At 42.5% G+C, this 20,837-nt stretch overlaps 2 protein-coding genes across 4 annotated transcripts; one reads left to right on the top strand and one right to left on the bottom strand.

The window, feature by feature from the left end:
* The first annotated feature begins 106 nt into the window (after nt 1-106).
* GCSH (glycine cleavage system protein H) lies at nt 107-7,157 on the top strand. The gene is made up of 5 exons (XM_054640965.2): nt 107-266; nt 3,634-3,713; nt 4,700-4,763; nt 6,320-6,451; nt 7,028-7,157. The coding sequence occupies exons 1-5, from the start codon at nt 146-148 to the stop codon at nt 7,123-7,125; spliced, it is 495 nt and encodes a 164-aa protein (XP_054496940.1). The 5' UTR covers nt 107-145; the 3' UTR covers nt 7,126-7,157.
* A 5,803-nt stretch (nt 7,158-12,960) lies between these two features.
* On the bottom strand, nt 12,961-20,837 carry LOC129125598 (protein phosphatase 1 regulatory subunit 3E-like). Of its 3 annotated transcripts, none has more exons than XM_077184872.1 (2): nt 18,498-20,837; nt 12,961-16,004 (listed from the first exon to the last, which is right to left on the bottom strand). In XM_077184872.1, exon 1 carries the CDS (start codon nt 20,488-20,490, stop codon nt 19,531-19,533), a length of 960 nt encoding a protein of 319 aa, XP_077040987.1. In that variant the 5' UTR covers nt 20,491-20,837; the 3' UTR covers nt 12,961-16,004; nt 18,498-19,530. The 3 variants fall into 3 exon arrangements, with proteins under 3 accessions (XP_077040987.1, XP_077040986.1, XP_077040988.1); XM_077184871.1 differs by having other exon boundaries at nt 12,961-18,711; nt 19,203-20,837; XM_077184873.1 differs by having other exon boundaries at nt 19,203-20,837.

The raw sequence follows: 20,837 nt of genomic DNA, 5'->3' as shown, positions 1-20,837 counted from the left end.
CCGCTGCCGCCGGGGCGCGGAGCCGAGCCCGGGCCGCTCCCCAAGGGCCCACGGCGTCCCCACGGGTCCCCTCGGCCACCGCCGGCCCCGCCCCGCCGCCATCGCCACCTCCCGCCGGCACCGCCCCCGCCCGCCCCCGGCAAAGATGGCGTGGCGAGCGCTGCGGCGGGTCGGGCCGGTGCTGGCGCCGCGCTGCCCGCTCCTCTCGCTGCCGCCGCGGGAGCCCGCGGCCCGCAGGCTGGGCACCAGCTCGCTGCTGCTGGCCGGTGAGTGGCGGCCCGAGGGAGGGAGGTGCGCCCCGGGCGGGCGGGACAGCGGCCCGGTGCTGCGGGGAGCCGGCGGTGCCTGTGCCCGGGAGGGTGGGCAGGGTGGGCTGCGGGGGCTCGCCCCGGCCCAGCCCGCGGGGGAAGCCCTCGCCAGCCGGGACTGGGTGCGCGGAGCGGCAGGAGCGAGGGTCCCGCTGGCGGCCCCGGGTGGCAGCCGTCCTCTCTCCCCCTATCCCTCCCTCCTCCCCTGCCTCCCGCCGCGCCGTGTCCCGGCGGCCCTCGGAGCGCGATGCTGCAGCCGCCCGGAGCCCCCCGGTGCCGGCGGGGCCCGGAGAACCTCGCAAGATGGCTGAACCCCGAGCGCCCCTCACCTGGCCGGGACGCTGCTGGCACTCCCACAGGAGCAGCTGCACCTCCGTTAGTTGGCCAGAAACTTTTACCCTCATCCCCACGCTGCAGGGTTGAGCAAAGCGGCTCAGTCCCCTCTGGTCCCACACAGAGGCTTCGCAGAGCGGGCCGAGCTGGAGCACACACCAGCTTGCCCGAAATAGCGGATGGCTTTTCCCGGGATTGCCGCTCACAAACAGCCGGTGTTGGCTCCAAGGAGCACCAGCAGCACAAGAAAGGGGCAGGGGTGGGTGTCTGGCGGAGGCAGAGCCGCAGCAGGGACTGATGTGGGCACACAGACAGAGCCGGCCGGGCTCGCAGGGCCCTGAGCCGCTCGGGGCTGCGCAGGTTTGGCTCTGGCTCCTGTGCAGCCACAGCTGCACCAGCGGCACGGCAGGGGATGGACCCGTGCATCACTGCTTGCTGTGATTTTGCCTTTGGTGTAGTTCATTCTGAAAGCGTCTGCTGGTGTCAAAGCTCTCTTTGAATGGAAGTTATGCACGAAAGTCTGAAAAACAAAATCTGTGGTACTCTAGCAAACAGAAATGTTTAAAAATTGGGCAAGAAGAGGAGAATAGGCTGTGAAAGTAATGACTACCGCTGAGAAGAGCTCATCCATTTCTCTCCAGATATCTTAAACCTACCTGTTTAATTGCCTTCTGCTGCAAGTGAAAGAAATATTATTTATTGCTTATTACTTGCAAACTGAGTTAAGATCTAAGCTGTTGTTCACTATTCTGGCCAATGTACCCATTGCTTTTCTATACACATCACTCAAAGGAATAACAGTGCTTTTGTTTGAGCCAGAGAGGAAAAGCTTTGTATGCCTCTTTGTGGAGGTGTGAGTTCACTCTTCAGGTATATATGAAATACTTAATAGAGGCAGGCTACACTAAATGAAGGGCCAAGTTCAGAGTGTGCTAATTAAGCTGAAACCAAAGTCCTGTTGAAATGAATGAAACTAGAGTAAATTCAGCTGCTCTTCTGTAAAAGAATGCAGAGAGAGATTTGGTATGCATTGACATTTCATATTCCTTTAGGTCGATTTATTTAATGGGCTGACCACGTAAGCTCAAAGTTCAAATTTTGAGATTACTGATTAACTGTCTTTAATTTGACCTTTACTTCATTTGCAGTGTTTTTTGTTGCATGCTCAGAATTTTAATTTTTCATGTTTTTTTGTTTTGGTTTGTTGGGTTTTTTTCTTTTGTCCTGCAAGAAAGTTACGTGCTATTCTAACTGTCTGGGACATTTCACTGCTGTATTCCAAAGTGGTGTGAAATATTCTGGGTTTTTTTGTTAGCCTTGCTTTATAGACAGATTCCATGCACTACTATTATCCTGAATAAAAATGTACTGCTTGGCTTCTTTGTGCCATGTGTAACATCACTAATGTTCAGCTTGAGTTTGAGATTTGTCAATTGTCATTCTCCATTCTTACACTTCATTACTCATTTCCAATAGAATTCCCATGGCTTTAGCATCTTGACACAAAATGATTTGAGACATTTAAGACTCTGTTCATTAGAGTGTGTAATGAGATTTCTTGTAGTAATAGAAAACAGTGCTAGGTGAAATTCTGGGGATTTTTGACTGATAATTCATGGGAAGATACTTTGTGTTTGCAGTTTACTCATGTTTGTTTGTGTATTATACTTGCAAACCCACATATTGTTCTACTGAGCTCTATAAAATTCAGGCCCTATCTAAGACAAACAGCTTTATCTGAGACTTGCTACTCTTGAACTTTTCAGACACAAGAGGATCACTGCAACTGAAGAAGCTTAAAGTTTTGACTGTCTGGAAAGATTTTAGCAGGTCTACAGTGAGAGCTTCTGTTTTCCTTCACGTATAATTTTAGAAAATACACAAGGATTTGCAGAAGTGTAGTTTCTCTGGTGTTTGCCTTAAAGAGTTCAGCCCAGAGGATGAGCTTGAGAGGAGAGTTGAACTCAAAAGGAAGGTGCAGCTGTACTACTGGGGCACCAATCCCTCAGGGAGCTGTTTCAGCAGCAGTTTTTACAACATCTCTTGCCTGACTGGATGGATGCTGCAAGTGGAAAATAAAAATAAATTAATTAAAATTAAAAAAAAAAAAAAGGTAGTAAGGCATCTATAGCGAAATTGTGTAGAAATGAGAAAACAGACATGGCAGGCTGAAAATTCTCAGAGTAAGAAAAGTTCCAGGAAAAATGTTAGCAAGAAAAATGTTGCTTGCTTCAGTTACTTCTTTTGAAGTTTCTCCATATGACTTTATAAAAACAATTGCCTCTAATAAAGCTGTCTTGAATCTTCCAGATCTGAAATGTAAGGAGAATTGTAACCTTGCTGTGACAGAACTTAACAAGGTTTTAACAGAACTATTTTATAGAGATATAGAATAACAACTGTGTTCTTCTCACAGTAACAATATTAACAGAGAGCAAAGTCTATTAAGTAGCAGTTGTCAGTATGAGTTGCCTTATTAATTTGTGCTATATTAATTTGCTTTAATAATACATAGAACTGTGCCAGCTTTGCACTTTAATGAGATGCTGTAATGCTCACAGTGTTTCTAGAGTCACCAACACTGGCCTTCCCAGCCACAATAAGTAGTTATCAGAAATCAACACTAAATATGTTTGAAAAGCTACTATGCTTTCATAGACATGTATAACTATGAGTAAAATACACATCTAGGCTTTAGATTTGCACTTCTGTTTGAAGAAGAACTGCTCTTTTTGCTCCTGTACTTTATCAGTCTCCAGATGGTTGCACAGGAACTGATAATACTCTGAGCAGGACACCCAGTGAGCCTCTGCCCTGTCACTGAGCATGTTCTGAGCTTCTCTCTAAATTGCATGTGCTGGTTAAAATATTTTCCAAGAAAAATGAACAAACTCAGTGAAAAGCCCCACAGTTTAAGGCTGCAAATGTGTTACTGTGTTTAAGTGAGCAACATGTCGCTTCTTTCTGAAATGTCGGGTTTGTTTCCTTGTAGCCCGCAAGTTCACAGACAAGCACGAGTGGATATCTGTGGAAAATGGCATTGGAACAGTAGGAATCAGCAATTTTGCACAGGTATTGATCCCTCTGCCCTTGCCCAGCTCTGCAATATTTATTTATGCCTATCTGCTCTGTCCTTGCTCTTTGGACATTTACGGGGGTGTTTTTATTGTTTTAATCACATATGCGACACAGTGAGCATTATTTGTGATATTTGTGCCACCTCAGCATTCTGATGAGGTCTTAATGGCCTCAGATTGAACCTGTGGAGAGCTGAACTTGGTGGGAGACTTCAATGTTCAGGTCCAAGCCTGAGCAGTTCATGGCTGTGTGAAGAGGACATCGTGTCTGCTTTTAGGTCAGGTTTCCTCTGAACACAAATATGGTGAAATCCCCCTGGCTAAAGAACAGTTGTGAGCAGATGTACAGCATGGCAAGAGGTTTTACTCTAGGACAGGAGTTCCTTTGGGCTTTTGTTCTCATGCTGTACTTGATTCAGAATAGTCACAGGAAAATTCTGGGCTGTATGTAAAACTTAAAAAGGAATGGGACAAGCCATCAATAAATGGAATTAATGTTTCTCAGGACAAGCAGCATTTCTTTTAATCTCAGGTTTCTGTCAATAACCCTGATACTCTCTGGTCTTTTGTGAGATAGGGTACATGTGTCAGAGAAGAGTTGAGCCCATTGTTATGGTGATAAGGGTCCCAATGAAGTCAGTGAGGACAAACTGTGTGCTAACAGCTCTCTGTAGCTGATGCTAAGATCAGTCAATGTTATTCCTCATTCTGCCAGAAGAAATCTGCAGATAAATTGAGCCTGAGGGTTATTAGCACTGTAATAGAGAAACAATAATTTGGTATTTGGGACACGATAACACAACAGTTTGTTCACGTTAAGTGTTTGCTAAGAAAAAGTGAAAAATATACAATCTGTAAAGAATGAGAACAATATTTAGAGACAGAGAATACTTATATGCAGATTGTAGAGTCACTGTATCAGTTCTCTCCTGTGTGTAGTTTTGTTAATGTATGCTCTGATGCTTTTGTTTTTCTTTTAAGGAAGCATTAGGAGACGTTGTTTACTGTAGTCTTCCAGAAGTTGGGACAAAATTGAGTAAACATGGTAAGTTTCAGTTCTAGCTGCTCGTGGAGTAATTATTCTACTCATCCCACTCTTCCTTTGCAAAGATAAATTTTCTGAAATCATATTTATGATTATTAATACCATTATAAAGCTTTTGGATGCAAAATAAATTCAGGTATTCCTACAAGAGACAGCTTTAATTTTAAATTCTCACTGTCAGACTGTGCTTAGCAGCAGAAAATACACGCTTTTTAGACTGTGGAGATACTGATTCAAAAATAAAGCATTAAAATATTTTTGTGATAATTTTATCTATACTCTGTTTTTAAAATATTTGTACTTTGATCTGAACTTGCAAGCATTGATTTGTAATTCTTCAGTTATGCACTTTGTGAATTGCTTGATGTGCAACTTCAAATTTATATCAAGCTCTAATTTTTCTATGAATATAGAGACTCAGTAATTTTGAGGTATCAAATATGTTCACAGAGTTTTTGCTTGTTAGTGGTGTACAAGTTGTTACATTCTTCATCATTCAATTATGCAACTTTTCCTGTTAAAGAAAGTGAACGTTAACAGGAAGAAATGAAAATCCTTTTCCTATATTAATGTAGAGAGCTGTCTCAGTAGTATATGAAGAAACAATTGTCATTATTTGGAGACAATTTTTAAAACAGAACTGGGGGTTTATGAGGTAAAGTAGAAGGCCTTTCTTCTGCTATCCTTCTTGTGGAATAGAACCCCATCAAACTGTTTTGGCCAAATCTGTTACATTGAATGCTGACTGTTAGACAAAAGGTCTCTCTGTGTAGGATTTTAATTAACCAACTTGTAGTTTTGCTTTATTTGAAGGAATTTCATTTCCATTTAAGTTCTTCTCTTTTCTACCCATTCTGGCCTCAGTCTAATTCCAGGCTTTCCCAGAACAAGTTGTTCTCAGATCCCTTGTCCTGGTGCCTATCTACTCTTGTGACAGCTCCCTGTTCCTTCAGCCTCTGTCTTGTTTGCTTGTGCCTGAGGGCTGCTCTGGATTAACGTTGCTCCAGGCACCATTTCCATAACTCCCTACAAAACAGGAAAAAGGGAAGAGCTGCTGGGTGCTTCCAGTGTGGTGCTTCTGAATACTAATGTGTGTTTTCCAGTGAGTGCAGATATAACACTTGATAGTGTTTCTGAAGAAAAAATGGGATTGCTGAAATTGTGGCTTTGTTGATTTTGTAACCAAATTACAAATAAAAAGGTTTAAATTGTAGATAAAAGGCATATTTAAGTCTCTTGCAGCAAGAGCTGGGTGTTGTTCCTTCTAAGTCAATATCATGTGTGCTGTGGGCTTCAGGCAAAGGATTACCCAAATGTAAGGAATTCCTGTCCCTTCTGTAGCAGCCAGCTAGCACAAATTCCCCAGAATTCAAGAGCACAATCATCAAATTTAATAATGCTGATCCTTGTCATAAAGTGGGTGACTTCAATCTGTTTTCTTGCACAAGATCAGACATTTCTTTACTGCTTGAGTCATCACCAGAGTGTCTGACTGAACAAAGGGAAGTGCTTTGTGTTTTCTCCTTAGGAACATTCAATCATATTCTCTGTTTCAGATGAGTTTGGGGCTTTGGAAAGTGTGAAAGCTGCTAGTGAACTCTACTCCCCTCTCTCAGGAGAAGTGACTGAGATTAATGCTGCCCTTGCAGATAATCCAGGGCTTGTCAATAAATCCTGTTATAAAGATGGTAAGATGCCACTTTTATCTTTAAATAATGAATACTGTGTGGATTCTTGCTACTACAAATGGCTCTGCAATTCCTGTTCTTTCAGTTTAATGGTGTGGAGACTTAAATGGAATATACTGAATATAGTTCAAGCCCAGTAAAATTTAACATAAAGCATTATCACAGTGTTTTCTTTGAACAGCTGTTTTATAACATCCTAGTTTCAGATATACACTGTGGCTGAATTTAAATCTATTTGCCTTGATTGCATTTCTGGGTTCTGGATCTTGTAAGAGTCCATGACACTGAGAGGTCAGACTCCTTTATTCTTTTGAGGCACCATCTCCCTATGCCACTGTCACAGCCAGCACTGTAATTACACAACTGTTCTGACTCAAAAGGACATTTCTTATCATGACTTGGTTGGTTGTTCATTTTTTAAAATACTGAAATGTTGTTTTGCCTGTACAAAAACCTGGCTGATTCTCCAGTGATCCAAGGCTGGTTGTTCCTGCTGGAAGTACTTTCCTAAGGCAGTTACATGAATGAATTGTTCTTGTAGGATATTAGCAATTCTTTTTAATTTCCTAACTACAGGTTGGCTTATCAAGATGACTGTGGCAAACCCTGCTGAACTTGATGAACTGATGACCGAAGATGCCTATGAGAAATACATAAAATCCATTGAGGACTGAGCTGGAATAATGAAATAAATTCATATAAAATATCTCAGTGTAGTTTGTCATCAATTAAGGAAATACTGAATATCCAGTTTTGGCAACTTGAAAAATACCACTTAAGATCACATATACAAGACTATAAATAATTACAGTGATAAATATGTTTCATATCTGTGTACCTGTGGGGGTTTTTTATTCTGTTGTCTGATTCATGTAACTCCAGATGTTATCTATAATATTTTGGGAAACAAAATTCACTTGCTGAAATATATAGTTCCATAGATTCATTTGATATCAAATTTAGTAGCAGCAGCATTAACATGTTAATTTTGTCAGAGGCACATGGCTGTTCTCATGACCTGGCCTATAGTTTTCCCTTAAGTACTTTGCTATTGCTCCCAAAGCACTGAAAAGCAGTGTCTTCCTAACCTACTCATGTTCTTCTTTCTTAGGGTTACAAAGATGATACCAAAAAAGGAGAAGCCATATCAACTACCTCTCTGTGTGATTTTTATTTCTTTACACAACTTATTAATCCTTTGCTTTCCTTATTTTTTTTAATTGTGTAATCAAGTAGTTCTGCCTGTGAGGCAGGAAGGATGGGGGCCCTGCCTTCCCTTTTCTGTGCTTTTAGTGTGCAAAGGTCCTGCAGTGATTGTTTATCAAGGTTCTACAGTGGATTATTTAGGCTGTATTTTTGTCTGGTAAACACTAGCTAAGTCACAAGTAATTAAGGAATTAATTGTACATCTTTTGCCTGGCAATTGTGGTGATTTCAGCAGAGCAGGTACTTGTGGAAGTTGTGTGATCAGCAATAGTCTGACATAGCATGTGTCCATGTGTGTCTGTATTTAAAATCAAGTAGCCAACTGCTCTAATGACATCACAGGACTGAACCCAAAACTTACCCTTTGCAAACCAGTGAACTAAAGCAGCTCATTCCATTAGACTTAATATTTAATGAATCCACAAATGTCAACTCAAAGTTGATGTGACACCTGAACTTTAGGAAAACACAATAGTACAGCAGAGTTTTGGTCTAAAACTTTCCCCCATAATTTTGAAATGGTTGTTGGCAGCTAAGCACAAAATGGGAACAAACCCCAACGATTTAGGTTGATCTAAGAGGAAGCAGGGGAATGCTTAATTTGTGTAAGATGACTAAAGCAAAATTCATATTGCTTTGAAAGTTCCTTCTTTCTAAAGGGATGTGAATCACTGACCTTCTAAAGAGCATAAATACACTGCTGGTAATATATAGAAACCTTTCTAATGTGTAAAAAGAGGGTTTCTTTTATGATCTGAAAGGATGTCAAAGTCATTGCTCTGGTGGGTTTTGGGTTTAAATCCTAGGAGCAAACCTTTGCTGCACAAGTCACACATCAAAGCCCTGCCAAGAGAGAATCCACTGTGTATTTAAGATGGTTTCATCTTCTCCACAGGAGTTAAACTGCAAAATGAGTAAGAGGAGTTTGACTGTTCCACAGGAGCTCTAACTTGGCAGTGGCCAATAAACAGAAGGCTCTTGTAAATCGAGTGTAAATGTTTTAAAAACTCTCAGTCCTTATCCATTATTCACAGTTCCATGCAGTATTTATTGTGACAACATTCAGGGCTCAGAGAGCTGGGACCTTGGTCCTGGCCTCTTTCAAACTCCCTGCCTCAGTTTGTCTTTTCCCCCTGTGCACTTCGGAAGGGAAAGAGAAAGTTTGTTTCAAGTACAGTAAGTGTGGGCAAATGGAGATGGGAATGCAGGAAAATGTTTCTCTTTGATACTGTTTCTTTCATCATCTTTTTTCCCACTTGGCTAGAGAGTAACAGGCCCTTCATTATTTTCCATGTAACATGTGACCCTTGTTGGTCTCCTCAAAGAGGTTAGTCCAGAGTACTTTAGTGCATTTTTGTACCATTTTCCCTTAAAATGTTTGTATTCTTTCCTTTTGATCAATAAAATAGTCATTTCTGTAATGACCTAGGGAACCTGGGGAACAATAAAAGCTGGCAAACCTGGTCTCTTCTCAAACTTTGCCCATTTAAACTGTATTAGCAGTTTACATACATCAATGTGGATAAACGACAACTGGCTGGGAAAAGTACCTGAAACAGAATTCAACCTCTCTTTCATGGTGTACAGGTGGAAAATTGATGTTCTGTTGCTTAAAGAGGATCAAGAACATCTCTATCCCTAATTCTTTAAAAATTTTACACAACTTTAAAGTGACTTATTCCTCTTAAAATGGGAACAATAATACTTAGGTGATTTTTTTTTTCATGTGGTTTATGCCAAGAGCTGTGGTGTTCTGTGGTTTAGGACAAATTATGTCTATTGGACCAAATATTTTTATACCTTTTTACAATTCACTCAGCTACCTGAATTATGCTGCCCAAACAATGTGTTCCTCCTTGTTTGATGTTTGCTACCCAAGCAGAGCTCCCAGCAGCTCATGGCTTCACCAAGTTCAGCAGCAGCAGGAAGCCTCAGGCAGACTGCAGGAGCACGAGTGCAGCACTTGCTGACATGAATCCACAATGAAAGTGTTTATCAACATCAAAAGATGGAGTGAATGTGCATTACTTTTGGTCTATGACACAATTTTAAGTGCTTTTGTATAAATTCTTGGGAAAAACGTCAAACTTGTTCACCAGTGTGTGCTCCTACAGAAAATTAATAAAGGAGGTGATTTCTTACAAAAACAAGCAGTTCATCTGTGACCTCTTAAGAACTTAACAATTACAATTACAGGATAATTTATATATATTATAGATTCAATATAGAGGGATTTGGTTTACAGCAAGTTATAATCCCACAACCAAAAATTACATATCTGTATCTCCTGGGGGTTAATTATATCATTATCTTTCTTTGTGCCAACACTTCCTCACTGTTCCACAAGTACCAACCCCTTTATCTCTCCAATTATCTATCTGACTAATAGAAGCTAAACTTAGAACTAAGTTTTTCAGTCCATATTTTATTTTTCAAGATTTTTATCGATACCAGTCCCCAAAAGCTTGAGCACCTTACATTTTGTCTGGTTTTTAGCCAATGGGGTGCTGCATCTCTCTGTGACTCTTGGGCTTGTAATGTACATAAATAGAAATCAGGTATTTGTTACTTCTTACTAGAGAGAGAGAAAAAAATCAGTGTTTAAAACAAAAAGAACTAAAATACTAAAATACTTGGCAGTGTTTTGATGAGCATAAAAGAAGGGCAATGTCATCTTCACTGTCACTAAATTAGCAGTGAGACAATCTGTTAAGCAGCTCTGATTAGAAGTGCAGCAAATCTCAGTATCTGATGGACTGGTGTCTGTGGCTAAGGATCCTCTTTCCTTTTCCTTCACACTGATGGGTTGGGAATCTAAAATCTCCCCATAGAAACGGTTCCCATCACCGAGTTTTAATCTGCCAAACTGACACAGAAAGGACACAACATCCATCTTCAGCCCAGCTGAGTGAATAAACTGAACTGGGCACACGAGGCTTTTCTCTGTGCTGTGGGGAGCTCACACAGCAAAGAGGCAAAGGGAACTGCACCACCTGCACTAAATATTCCGGAGAGGAGAGAGAAAACCTGAGAATATCGCAGAATTATTTAATAAACACAGGTTACCTGTGGAAAAAACTCTTCAGGTCGCAAACGGTGCTCTGACTGAAACGACTGCAATTAGAACCAGGAATTATCGCCCCAATTCACCACACGGGGGCACTTGGAGCCCTGGAGCCGGGCAGGGAGTCCCGGGGCTGCGGGCTCAGCGCAGCTCAGGGGCCACCAACTCCCCCAGGGCAGCTGCACGAGCAGCAAAAACGATGGAGACACCATTGGAAATGTTTAAAACACGCAAACACATTTGTCACAGCACTGCATGTAACAAAGAAATTAACTTAAACCTCCTTGCATTGTACCCATTGTTATGTGACTGAACTGGTGGAAAGCAGCATCCTTGGGGATTCTATTTCCAGGGAACAGGAGCTCGTGCCTGTGAGGCAACATTCAAACTCTCGAGCAACGTCCAACCATTGCAAATTACCATCAAGAAATGCTGCAGCTGGCACAGACAAATTCTGAGAGCAGCTTAGGAGTGTCCTTGATGCAATTTTCTCCCCTCTCCCCACACTGCTTGAGACAGTCCAGGAACAGTCCTTGGCAGGAGAATTGACTCTGTGGTATCTGGATTGCTTAGAGTTTGCCCACAGTATTGATGTCTCTCTCTTCCTGACAAAGCACAATTCAGTCACTTCAGACCTGATCTATTTTAATGCAGTACAAGTATCCTACATCCTTTGCTATTAGGCTGTTTTATTTGTCATTTGTTTATAGTGGTTAATTATTTATGCTGTTGAATGCATTTTGTGCAAGAAGCATTTAAATGCAGGTACAGCACTTGTACCTTTCTCTGCCCATGAAAGTCAATCCACAGCACAGGAGGATGAGTCTGCACTTCTCAGGACACAAACTTCTTCTTTCTGCCATCACCTGCCTCCCTTCTTTACTGTGTGGGTCTGGATCAAGACAAAATGACAGAATTAAGTGTTCTTGGCAACTCCTGGCTGTTCTGAGAAGTCCTCACTTGTGCCACAACTGGTAAGGCAAAGCCAATGATAAAAGTGGTGTAATACCACCCTTGTACAGTCCTTTTTCCTGCAGTGTATCACCCTCATCCACAATTATTATTATTATCATCATTAGTGGTAGTACAACTGCCTGAATACTTCACTAATTTTAACTCCTATTATTAATAAGACTATCTACAACATGTAATTCTGATTAATCATCAGATGAATTACCATAGTCATATACTGTCCAAGGAATGGTGAACTAACAGAAAAATTAATCCAAGAACAATGTAAAACTACATTAAACTTCATGATAATCTTCACTCAGAACTGTAATCTCATTACTTCAGGAGCATTCAAGTATAACAGCAGTTTTAAATTCAAAGCATATTCCTTACCAAAAAGAAATCTAAATTACACTCTGTGATTCTAACTAATGCAGTCTAATATTTATGTAATGGTATGCTAAGAAAATAGTTCTGGATTCTGTAATTTACGTGGGCTAAGAGTTCATTTTTACTTGAACAGAAAGATTAGATAAATGTTAAATCATGAAAAATTCCCTCTGGAAAAAAAAAAAAAGGGAAAGAAATCTAGGGCTAATATTAATTACTGCACCCTTCCAAAGAAATGTATGCACAAAAAAAAAATTATTAAAACAGCTAGGCAGATGTTTCTGAAAGAGGAGAGAAAAATAAGTTGTACCAATTACATGAGAACAAACAGAACATTTTTCTCCTTGTGGCTATATGGCTTTTATCTGTATTATAAAAAGGCTTAAAAAGTGTTATTTAAAGAAAAGCTGAAAGCTGTTCTTGGCATTGCAAGAGAAGATGCTGAATACACTAAAAGATTGAACAGCAGCACATTGTAACAATTCAAGAAATAAATATTTTAAAGTAGGCAATGAACAGAGAAAGAATATTTGGAAGAATGCTTGGGATCATTCAGGTGATACAGGGACAGCCTCAGCTCAGGCAGCCCTTCCTCAACCCCAGAGAGCTGAAGTGGAGCTGAAAGGGTGCCCTTGAAACAAGACAATGAAAACAGCCATGCACATTTACATCCACTCCCATCCCCTCACCAGAACTCCTCCTGCAGCTTCCACTCCATGGAGACACCCCCAGGACAGGCTGAAATATCCCAAATATCAGGTGTTTGTCTCAGATTTGCAGGTACATCCCAACATGCACTGTAGAGCTTTTGGAACATCCTTGCTTCAGATCCTCAACAAAAAAGTTATCATGGTTTGTGGGTTAAATAAAAAAAAAAGAGTTTATAGTCACCACATGCTCATGATTTGTCTCATTAATCTTTAATGGCAGCTAGAAGCTACAGGCTTATAAATATCTCTTTTTCATAATTGTGACAAGCAGTGACTAGATGCAGTTTTGGTGGAAAATCTTCTGAAATACTGTAAGGCTAGGTAAATTACAAGGCATTATTAGAAAATGTTGATTTTGACTTTTGGTGATATTACATTAACTTTTACAAACATTAGAAACAAACATTATTTGGTGAAATATAAACATTGCAGAAGACACTACAAGTAAAAGGAATTTACTAGTCAAGTACAGAGTTAAGTAACAATTTTTTTTCAGAACGAAGTCACAGTAAATCAAAGAATAAATCCTGCATGTTGAAGAACACTCTCTCCAACAGACAGAACCTGTGTTTGTGTAATGCTACAAGGGAGGAGTTGGCTTTGTTCAAACCTCTCCAAGAACAGCAATTCTGTCACAGCAATTTTCCTGCAGTGCAGCCTGGATTCGTGTCTGGATGTTGGCAGGTTTTGCACCCAGGGTGCCCCTCCATGGAGGAGGCACAGGAGGGTCACAAACATTTTTTATACCACAGTTCAGAAACTTGACACAGGAGTAATCACAGCCAATTTTAGCTTGACTACTTTTGATCAGCTTTCCAAACACACTTTGTGTTTACAAGTGTAGCACAGTCTGGCTTTTTAAGATCCAGAAATACAAAAAAATTTAAAACTCACAACAGTAACACAACTTTTGTCCTAGAAGGTGATAAGTGTAATGTGTGAGACTTGATTATGCAATGTTATGAAATATTGTCTGGTTATTGTTATTCAGAGGAGTTTCTTATGATTTAGTGAAGTCAGATTAGACAAAAAAGAGCCTAAAGTTGTAACACCATTTAAGACACACAGTTTCCTTAATGACACTTTCAACAGAGTATTCTAGACATACCACACTGATACATGAACTACACCAATCAAGTTAATCCCTATAAAAACAGGTGCACCATAGAATTGCATAGAAAGAAATCCCTGGCATTAATAGCTTGCACTGGAGTCTAGGACTTTCTCCCTGCCTTTCTAGTTCAAAGCACATATGTTTTTAAAAAGCACATCTCACACTTGACATTAGTCTTAGCTATATTCTTTGGAATTACTAGTGCATAAGTAATTTCAAGCAATTTTTATACTTCATGCTATTGTTTAATATCTATAAAGTGAAAATTGCAAGGAAAACATCTCCCTGCCTTCCCCTCCAAAAATCTAATGTAAAATAATCTTCCTATGCAGCATAAAAATAAAATCAAATCTTTCTCAACAACAGAGGCTTCAATCAAAAGCCAGAGTGATTAATGAAGAGGATATTCCCATGAGATGGGGAAACCCAGGCTCAGAAATCCTTTCTGTGAGGGTATTTTAAAACTATATTTGTAAGTTGGATAAAGAAAACCTCCAATGATTTTATAGCTCAGTGTCCACTTTGCTCATGGAAGACCTACATTCAAGCCCATACACAAATGTAAGGAAATACTCTTATCACTTCTTTATTTTAGGGCAATTCTCTCCCATCAGCTGAACCTGAGAAAACCTTCACTGAAACAGGTGTGTTTCCCTGAACATGTTTAATTTTGAAATGCACCACTGTCTTCCATTTAAACAAAGTACTGATCAGCTCTTCATAAGGCCTGGGCTTTGTTTTACAGCAATATTGACTATATTTACTTCTTGCCTTGAACTATTTATGTTGGAAAATCCTTCATTTTAGTGCTCAAAAATATTTCCATTCCATTAATAATCCTTCCATTTACTCCAAGCATGATGAGGATGATGTGGAGTAGGTACAGGAAACAGAATTGCTGGGGATTTGCCAAAAAGCCCTGCAGAACAGTTGGAAGGTAAAAGTAATTTACTTCAGGTATTCCTTGCACTGAGCACTTTTGTTTCATGCTATAAATCCTGTGGACAGATTAAACCCATCAAAACATTTTAATAATACACCTTATGCAGCATCAGATAAGTAACAGTAAAGTTGAAAAGGCCAGGTATCCAAGGACAGATTTTATAGAAAACTAGAATTTCTGGCTTCAGAGAGAATATATATTTAGAGTATTTGTGCAAGAAGTGAATATATACAACAAACATACTCTGTTATGTTAACTGTAGTCACAATTGGTTTTGTTTAGACATATTTCTGGATTCTGACAAATCCTTCACTGTAATATGGGAAAATATTACCAAATCCTTCTGGCTCCTATAGATACATGATTCCTGGCACAGCTAAAAATGTGTCAGGAATTAGGATTATTGTATTTTTGTAAAAATTTCATTTTAATGACAAGTTCATTATTGGACTTGTGGTGGGTGAGCTAAGGAACACGTGAGCTTTATTTCTAGGAAATGCTGAAAGGCACATAAAAATTTGAATATTTGATATGTTAAAAAAAATCAGATTCTGAGTATTTCTGCAGGTTACTTTACATTAAAATTAGCAGCTGCTTGCCTGTTGGCATTATGGAAAAACATTTCACATATCTGTAAAGGGATGATGCTCATGCATGAACAGACATTTGTTCATTCAAGTGATATATTTGCCCCTCACATCTGCTGAAACAACTGAGTGTGCACTTACTCTGTTGTTTACTGAGATACTGAGGCATACACATTCACATCAAAAAATTACTTACAAATGGTAAAAGGAGAAAGAAATTAATTTACCCAAAATTATGTACATTTAGTGAAAGTAAGTACAACACCTTCAGTTATTGATTTTATGCTTATAAATAATATGTTTAGCTAGCTGAAATTCCATTTATGATCACTTAATAGTTCTCATTTGGTTTAGGATTTTTAGTAATTAGGGTAAATCTCCAAAATATTGCCACGGAAGGCATAGAGTCACATGCAAAACCCCTCCCAGTTCCAGTGGGAAGCAGCAACCATCCATGATCCATGTCTATCAGACATACAGGACAAACCAACTCGCTGGATAAATGAGCATTCTAGTGCCCACAAAACAACATGGCACGTTTCATAAAGCTCCAGCTCTGCACCATAAATGACAGACACATTTTTACACCTGCAGAGACACAAGCAATGAATAATTCACTTTCAAGGGAAGTACACAACCAAAGGATTATTGCCTTGCCTAAACCATCCTGGTATCACTTGCCATTAACCCCATTCATGCATATAAAACAATTTTTTTCAGAAGCAGATTGATTTGAAAATTTTCAAATATTTAACTTTGCTTGTGAAAGTTTTTTCTTGAACAATATTCTTTAGAAATACAATTTTGAAACAATGTTTTGCTCAAGCTAAGCTCCCAATAAAATAATTGGTGTCCTGCCAGCTTGAAAATGACCCCCTTTCAACACAGGTTTTTCTCCTCAAAGTCATTGTTTATGTATGATATAAATATCATTTGACATTTCTATTTCATCTCCACTTATCACACTGCTTCTAGCAAGTATTAGATGGAATAGATGGGCTCAGATTGAAATCTAATGGATTGAAAACTACACGAATGCTGCCAGTGGAAGAATACTCCCAGCCACTGAACTGAACTCATATTTGAAAATGTGAATAAACCTTTCTCAGAAATAAATTCATGTGTCAGAAGTGCAAATATGTAATTTAAGTTGTGCAGTTTTGGCATATGCAAATGATAATTTCTATGAAAACAGCTCAATCTCCTTCCACAGCCTTCACCAACAGCATTCTCTGGTCAAAGCTGGTGCAGCTTCCCAGGCATTACAATGGAGCTGTCTCTAAACCTCCTACAAGACCATGTCTTTTGCTGGACTTGCATGTGTCTCATCAATAATCTCTGACAAAGTTACTCACAGAATTTAGGTTCAGGTCAGGATTAACTGCTTGAAAGCTCAAGAGACTGTTTTGCAAAACACTATCCTGATGTGCTTCAAAAGGTTGAACATTCAGATTTGTGTTTGGCAAAGGTGGCCATAAATAAAAGAACAATAATAGCTGAACAGTATTATAGAGCTGTAGCCCAACTCTGCCTGCAAAATTCCAACCAAGAACAACAGAAGTTCACCTAAGTCATGATCAAAAATCAAGTGAAATACAACAAATTCCTTGTGCACTTGTTGCAGGTACATCCACTTAGGTAATCCAGATTGAAAGTGTTTAAGCCACAGGTGCTGGAAGGAGATTTTAAAACTTTTTTAGAGACTTTTTGAGAATTTTTAGAGACCTACATATGCTGCATAAATCAAACGACAATGAAAACGGCATAAATCAAGCAACAATGAAAACTGCCAATCACTGGGAAATAATTTTGGAGTTCTAGAATTACTCAGTATTAAAAATGGGTTTTAGAGCTGTCCATGTTTTTTAAAGCCATTGAAACAATTAACAGAAAATCCTGTTAAAACTTCTTAAGCAAAGTTGCAGCATCAGTCGATCTAAAATGCATAGAAACTACTTTTTCTCCAAGCATTTTCATTAGTCCACATAACTTTGTCAGTTAAAAAGGCCAAGCTTTGGAAAGCTACAACACATAAATAAATGATGGTTTGCTATATTTCTACCAGATTTCAAAGTGCTTTCAAATGGAGACAAGTCCTTTTCCTTCTCTCCAGTATTAAGGCTCTTATAAAAGTATAAAAGTTCAACTAAAAGACACTTGGGCTTGCTTTATCAAATACACCACTTAGTATGTTTTAATCATGAACATTTTAAGATCCTATTTATGCAATTCTAGCTTTATAAATGTGTTCTAGTAACTTACAGGATTACTGCATTACAAGATGGGGACCTTAATATATTAAAATGTGAAATACTCAGTAGATGCTGACAGTGTATTTCTGTTAAGTTTAGTTTCATTCAAAGCACAGGGATTAGAACAATGACTGGGAAATTAAAACCAAGCCACCAATACTACAGAAAGCAGTCTTGCTATTACTTCCATTAAATCAGAACCAGTAATCTACAGAAATGAAATTAAATGCTCTTTTTCCATTGAGTTTCCACACCTCTATTTCCCCCAGAATTTATAAGTTTAATTATTCTGACTGAATCCAACCCTCAGGAGACAAAACTGCTCCCAATTCTCACCAGAGTCAAAAGGTTCTGTGAGAACTCATTACTCCAGACATTACTCAAGCTGCTTGGGACATTTAACCCTTTTAAGAAACACCAAAATGCAGTTTAAAAAATTGCATTTCCTCCTGAAATCTACAGAAAATTCAAAAGCGAAATGCCTGATCTTACAGCCCTTCACAATCAGAAATTCACACTGACATGGCTTTACCACTCTCATTAGTTATATTTGCAGAGGCCCCTCTCCAGCAAACACATTCATGCCTCAATCCTGGAAAATTAGCACCCAGATTTGGCACCAGCACAACCTGTATTCAGCTGAACTCCTGAAAAAGCATGTTAAAAAGGAAAATGTTTTGTTTAGTGCTGATATAATTTAAAACATACCTTTGAAGGCAGAAGTCAGTATGCTGTGTAATTTTGATTGATATACTTTTATATGACAAGGTAGAACTTTCTTTGATTTCTCTGATTAAACCTCACCAGTTTTATAAAATCCATCACTTACTGAAATTATTATGAAGAATTTGGAGCAGGAAATTCAGAAAGCAGGCTTCTGCACTGATACAGTTTAATTAAACTGTCAAAAGGAATAAAAATGAAGGTGTTGCTCATGATGCAGACTGGAATTACGGATTCAACTCTTGTCGTCTCTCGCTCTTTTGGTGCAATTCCACGACTTTCCTGCTGACCTGAACACAAGCATCTCTGTGGGACCAATCCTATTGAAACAAACACCAGATCCTGACAAACTTTTCCATTAACCTACCACATGAATTCTAAACCAAAACACTTTCTTTTAAAAACCTCTCAGTGAGTTGCCTTTCAAATAGGACGTGACACGATTTTTTTGCTTTCTAAGTATGATTAAATACCCGAAACAGGGTTCAAAAGTAAAAAAAAAAAAAATCTTTGCTTTAAATCGAATACTTTCACTGCGTAATGAAACAAAGCTACGCCTTGGGGCATCCATATTTTGTCTTTTTGTGTTCAGACTAACCCGCCCCTCTGCAGCCTGCACTATCAGGCCCTTGACCCCGCGGGACAATTAACAGGCGCGGGTCAGCGAGGGGCTGAGGGCGGATCCGAGCTTTGCCTGAGCAGGATTAGGCAAACACGGAGGATGCCCTGTGGCAGTGCCTGCCTTCCGTGTAAGCTGCGGAGGTGACAGCAGCTCAGCCCGACCTCCGGGGCCGGGAGGATGTGCACTCACCTGCGGATCCCGGTCCTGACCGGCGAATCCCGCACATTCCCGGCCCTTATCACAGGAGCCCGGCCGGCAGCCGCTGCTTTGGTGAAGCCACAGTGCTCGGGACACTGAGGGGGAACCCGCGCCCGGCCTCCCAGCCCACACCCCGTGAGCGCCTGGGAGGCGAGCCAGGGTTCCCCCCGGCCCCGCTAGAACACAGAAAACACAAATTCCCCCTCTGTAAACACAACTCGGGAGAGCTCCGGGGGGCTCGTGGGGAGGCGGCGGGGCAGGCTCCGAGCCCCCCGGGAGGGCTCCCCCGGCCCGGCGCGGGCTCCGCGCTCCCCCGGTTTCAGATGAAGTGGATCCAGGCAGAGCTGTCGGGGTCCTGCGGGGGCCCTGGGGCGGGCGGGACGCGCTGCCGGCCCCGCAGCCGGTAGTTCTTGCCTTCGTTGTTGTCCCAGTACTCGGCGCCGGCGACGCGGTAGCGGACGGCGAACTCCAGCGTGGTCTCGGCGGCGGCGGCGGCGGCGCCCAGGGGCAGCAGGAAGGCGAAGCGGTCGCTGATGCCGTCGGCCGGCGCGGGCGGCTGGTACGTGGCGGCAGCCTCGGCGCAGCTGGCCCAGCCATTGAGCGTGTAGCGCACCGACACCACCTTCTCGTAGGCGAGGTTGAGGACGCGCACGGCCCCGCGCAGCCCCGCCGGCTCTGCCCGCACCCACTCCAGCCTCACCTTGTGCTGCCGCACCCGCTCCGCGAAGCCGGGGCTGGCGCCGGGCTGCGGCGGGAACAGCGGCTCCAGCAGCGGCGGCGGCGGCCCGAACAGCACCGGCTCCAGGTCGCCCAGCGCCGGCGGCTTCCTGGTCTTGAGGAGGTCGGCGGGGCGCGGCGTCGGCGGCGCGGGCAGCGGCACCCGCGGCAGGTCGGCCTCGCAGAAGAGGTGCACGGAGGTGAGCTCCAGCCCCAGCGAGTCGGCGAACCGCACGGTCTTGCGGCGCGACGGGCTCTGCTGCAGCGCGGGGCGCAGGCTGCGGTCGCCGGGCGTGGGCAGCGACTTGGCGCGGCGGCGCTGCGTGGGGCTGGGGGGCACGGCGGGCAGCGTGGGCTCCCGGCCGCGGGTCGGCGGCGGCTTCTCGCCCGCCGCTTCCCGCACCACGGGAGTGGGCGCGGCGTCGCCGTCGGGGCTGCAGCCCGCCCTGCACTGCTCGGCCAGGCTGCCATAGAGGCAGGCGCTGCAGCTGAAGTTGCGCGGCAGGTAGAGCCGGGGCGGCGGCCCGGGCACCGAGCTGTGCAGCGAGCCCGCCTTATCCATGGGGTGCCGGCGGGAGCGGCGGCGGTGCCGGCGGCTGGCGCGGCACCCGGGGCTCCTCCTCTCGGACCGCGGCGTGCGGATGGCGAGGCGATTTTAGCGCCCGGTCCGCGGGCTCTGTCTCTCGCGCGGACCCTGCGGGATGCCCTCGGCACTGTCCAGGTCACGGCCGGCCCCGGGGGATTCCGGCGGGTGCATGTGTGCGGGGGCGGCGGCGGGACCGCGGCGCTCTGGCTGCTGCCGCCGGTGACGTGCCGCGGTCAGGCAGCGACACACGCCCCGAGCCATCCTTCCTTCCCCATGGCTCCCACCCGCCCCGGTTCCCGCCTCGGTGTCGCTCTGCCACGGTC

Source organism: Agelaius phoeniceus, chromosome 12 (genome assembly GCF_051311805.1).
Source record: "Agelaius phoeniceus isolate bAgePho1 chromosome 12, bAgePho1.hap1, whole genome shotgun sequence".
Taxonomy (NCBI): domain Eukaryota; kingdom Metazoa; phylum Chordata; class Aves; order Passeriformes; family Icteridae; genus Agelaius; species Agelaius phoeniceus.
The sequence above is the reverse complement of the archived record's forward strand: the minus strand, read 5'-3'. Positions and strand labels throughout refer to the sequence as shown.

Bases quoted from the DNA above. Each gene is read 5' to 3' on its own strand.
- GCSH (XM_054640965.2), top strand. From the start codon at position 146: ATGGCGTGGCGAGCGCTGCGGCGGGTCGGGCCGGTGCTGGCGCCGCGC. The intron at 3,714-4,699 runs GTATTGATCCCT...TTTTCTTTTAAG, and splicing joins GAATCAGCAATTTTGCACAG to GAAGCATTAGGAGACGTTGT. The intron at 4,764-6,319 runs GTAAGTTTCAGT...TCTCTGTTTCAG, and splicing joins GACAAAATTGAGTAAACATG to ATGAGTTTGGGGCTTTGGAA.
- LOC129125598 (XM_077184872.1), bottom strand. From the start codon at position 20,490: ATGGATAAGGCGGGCTCGCTGCACAGCTCGGTGCCCGGGCCGCCGCCC.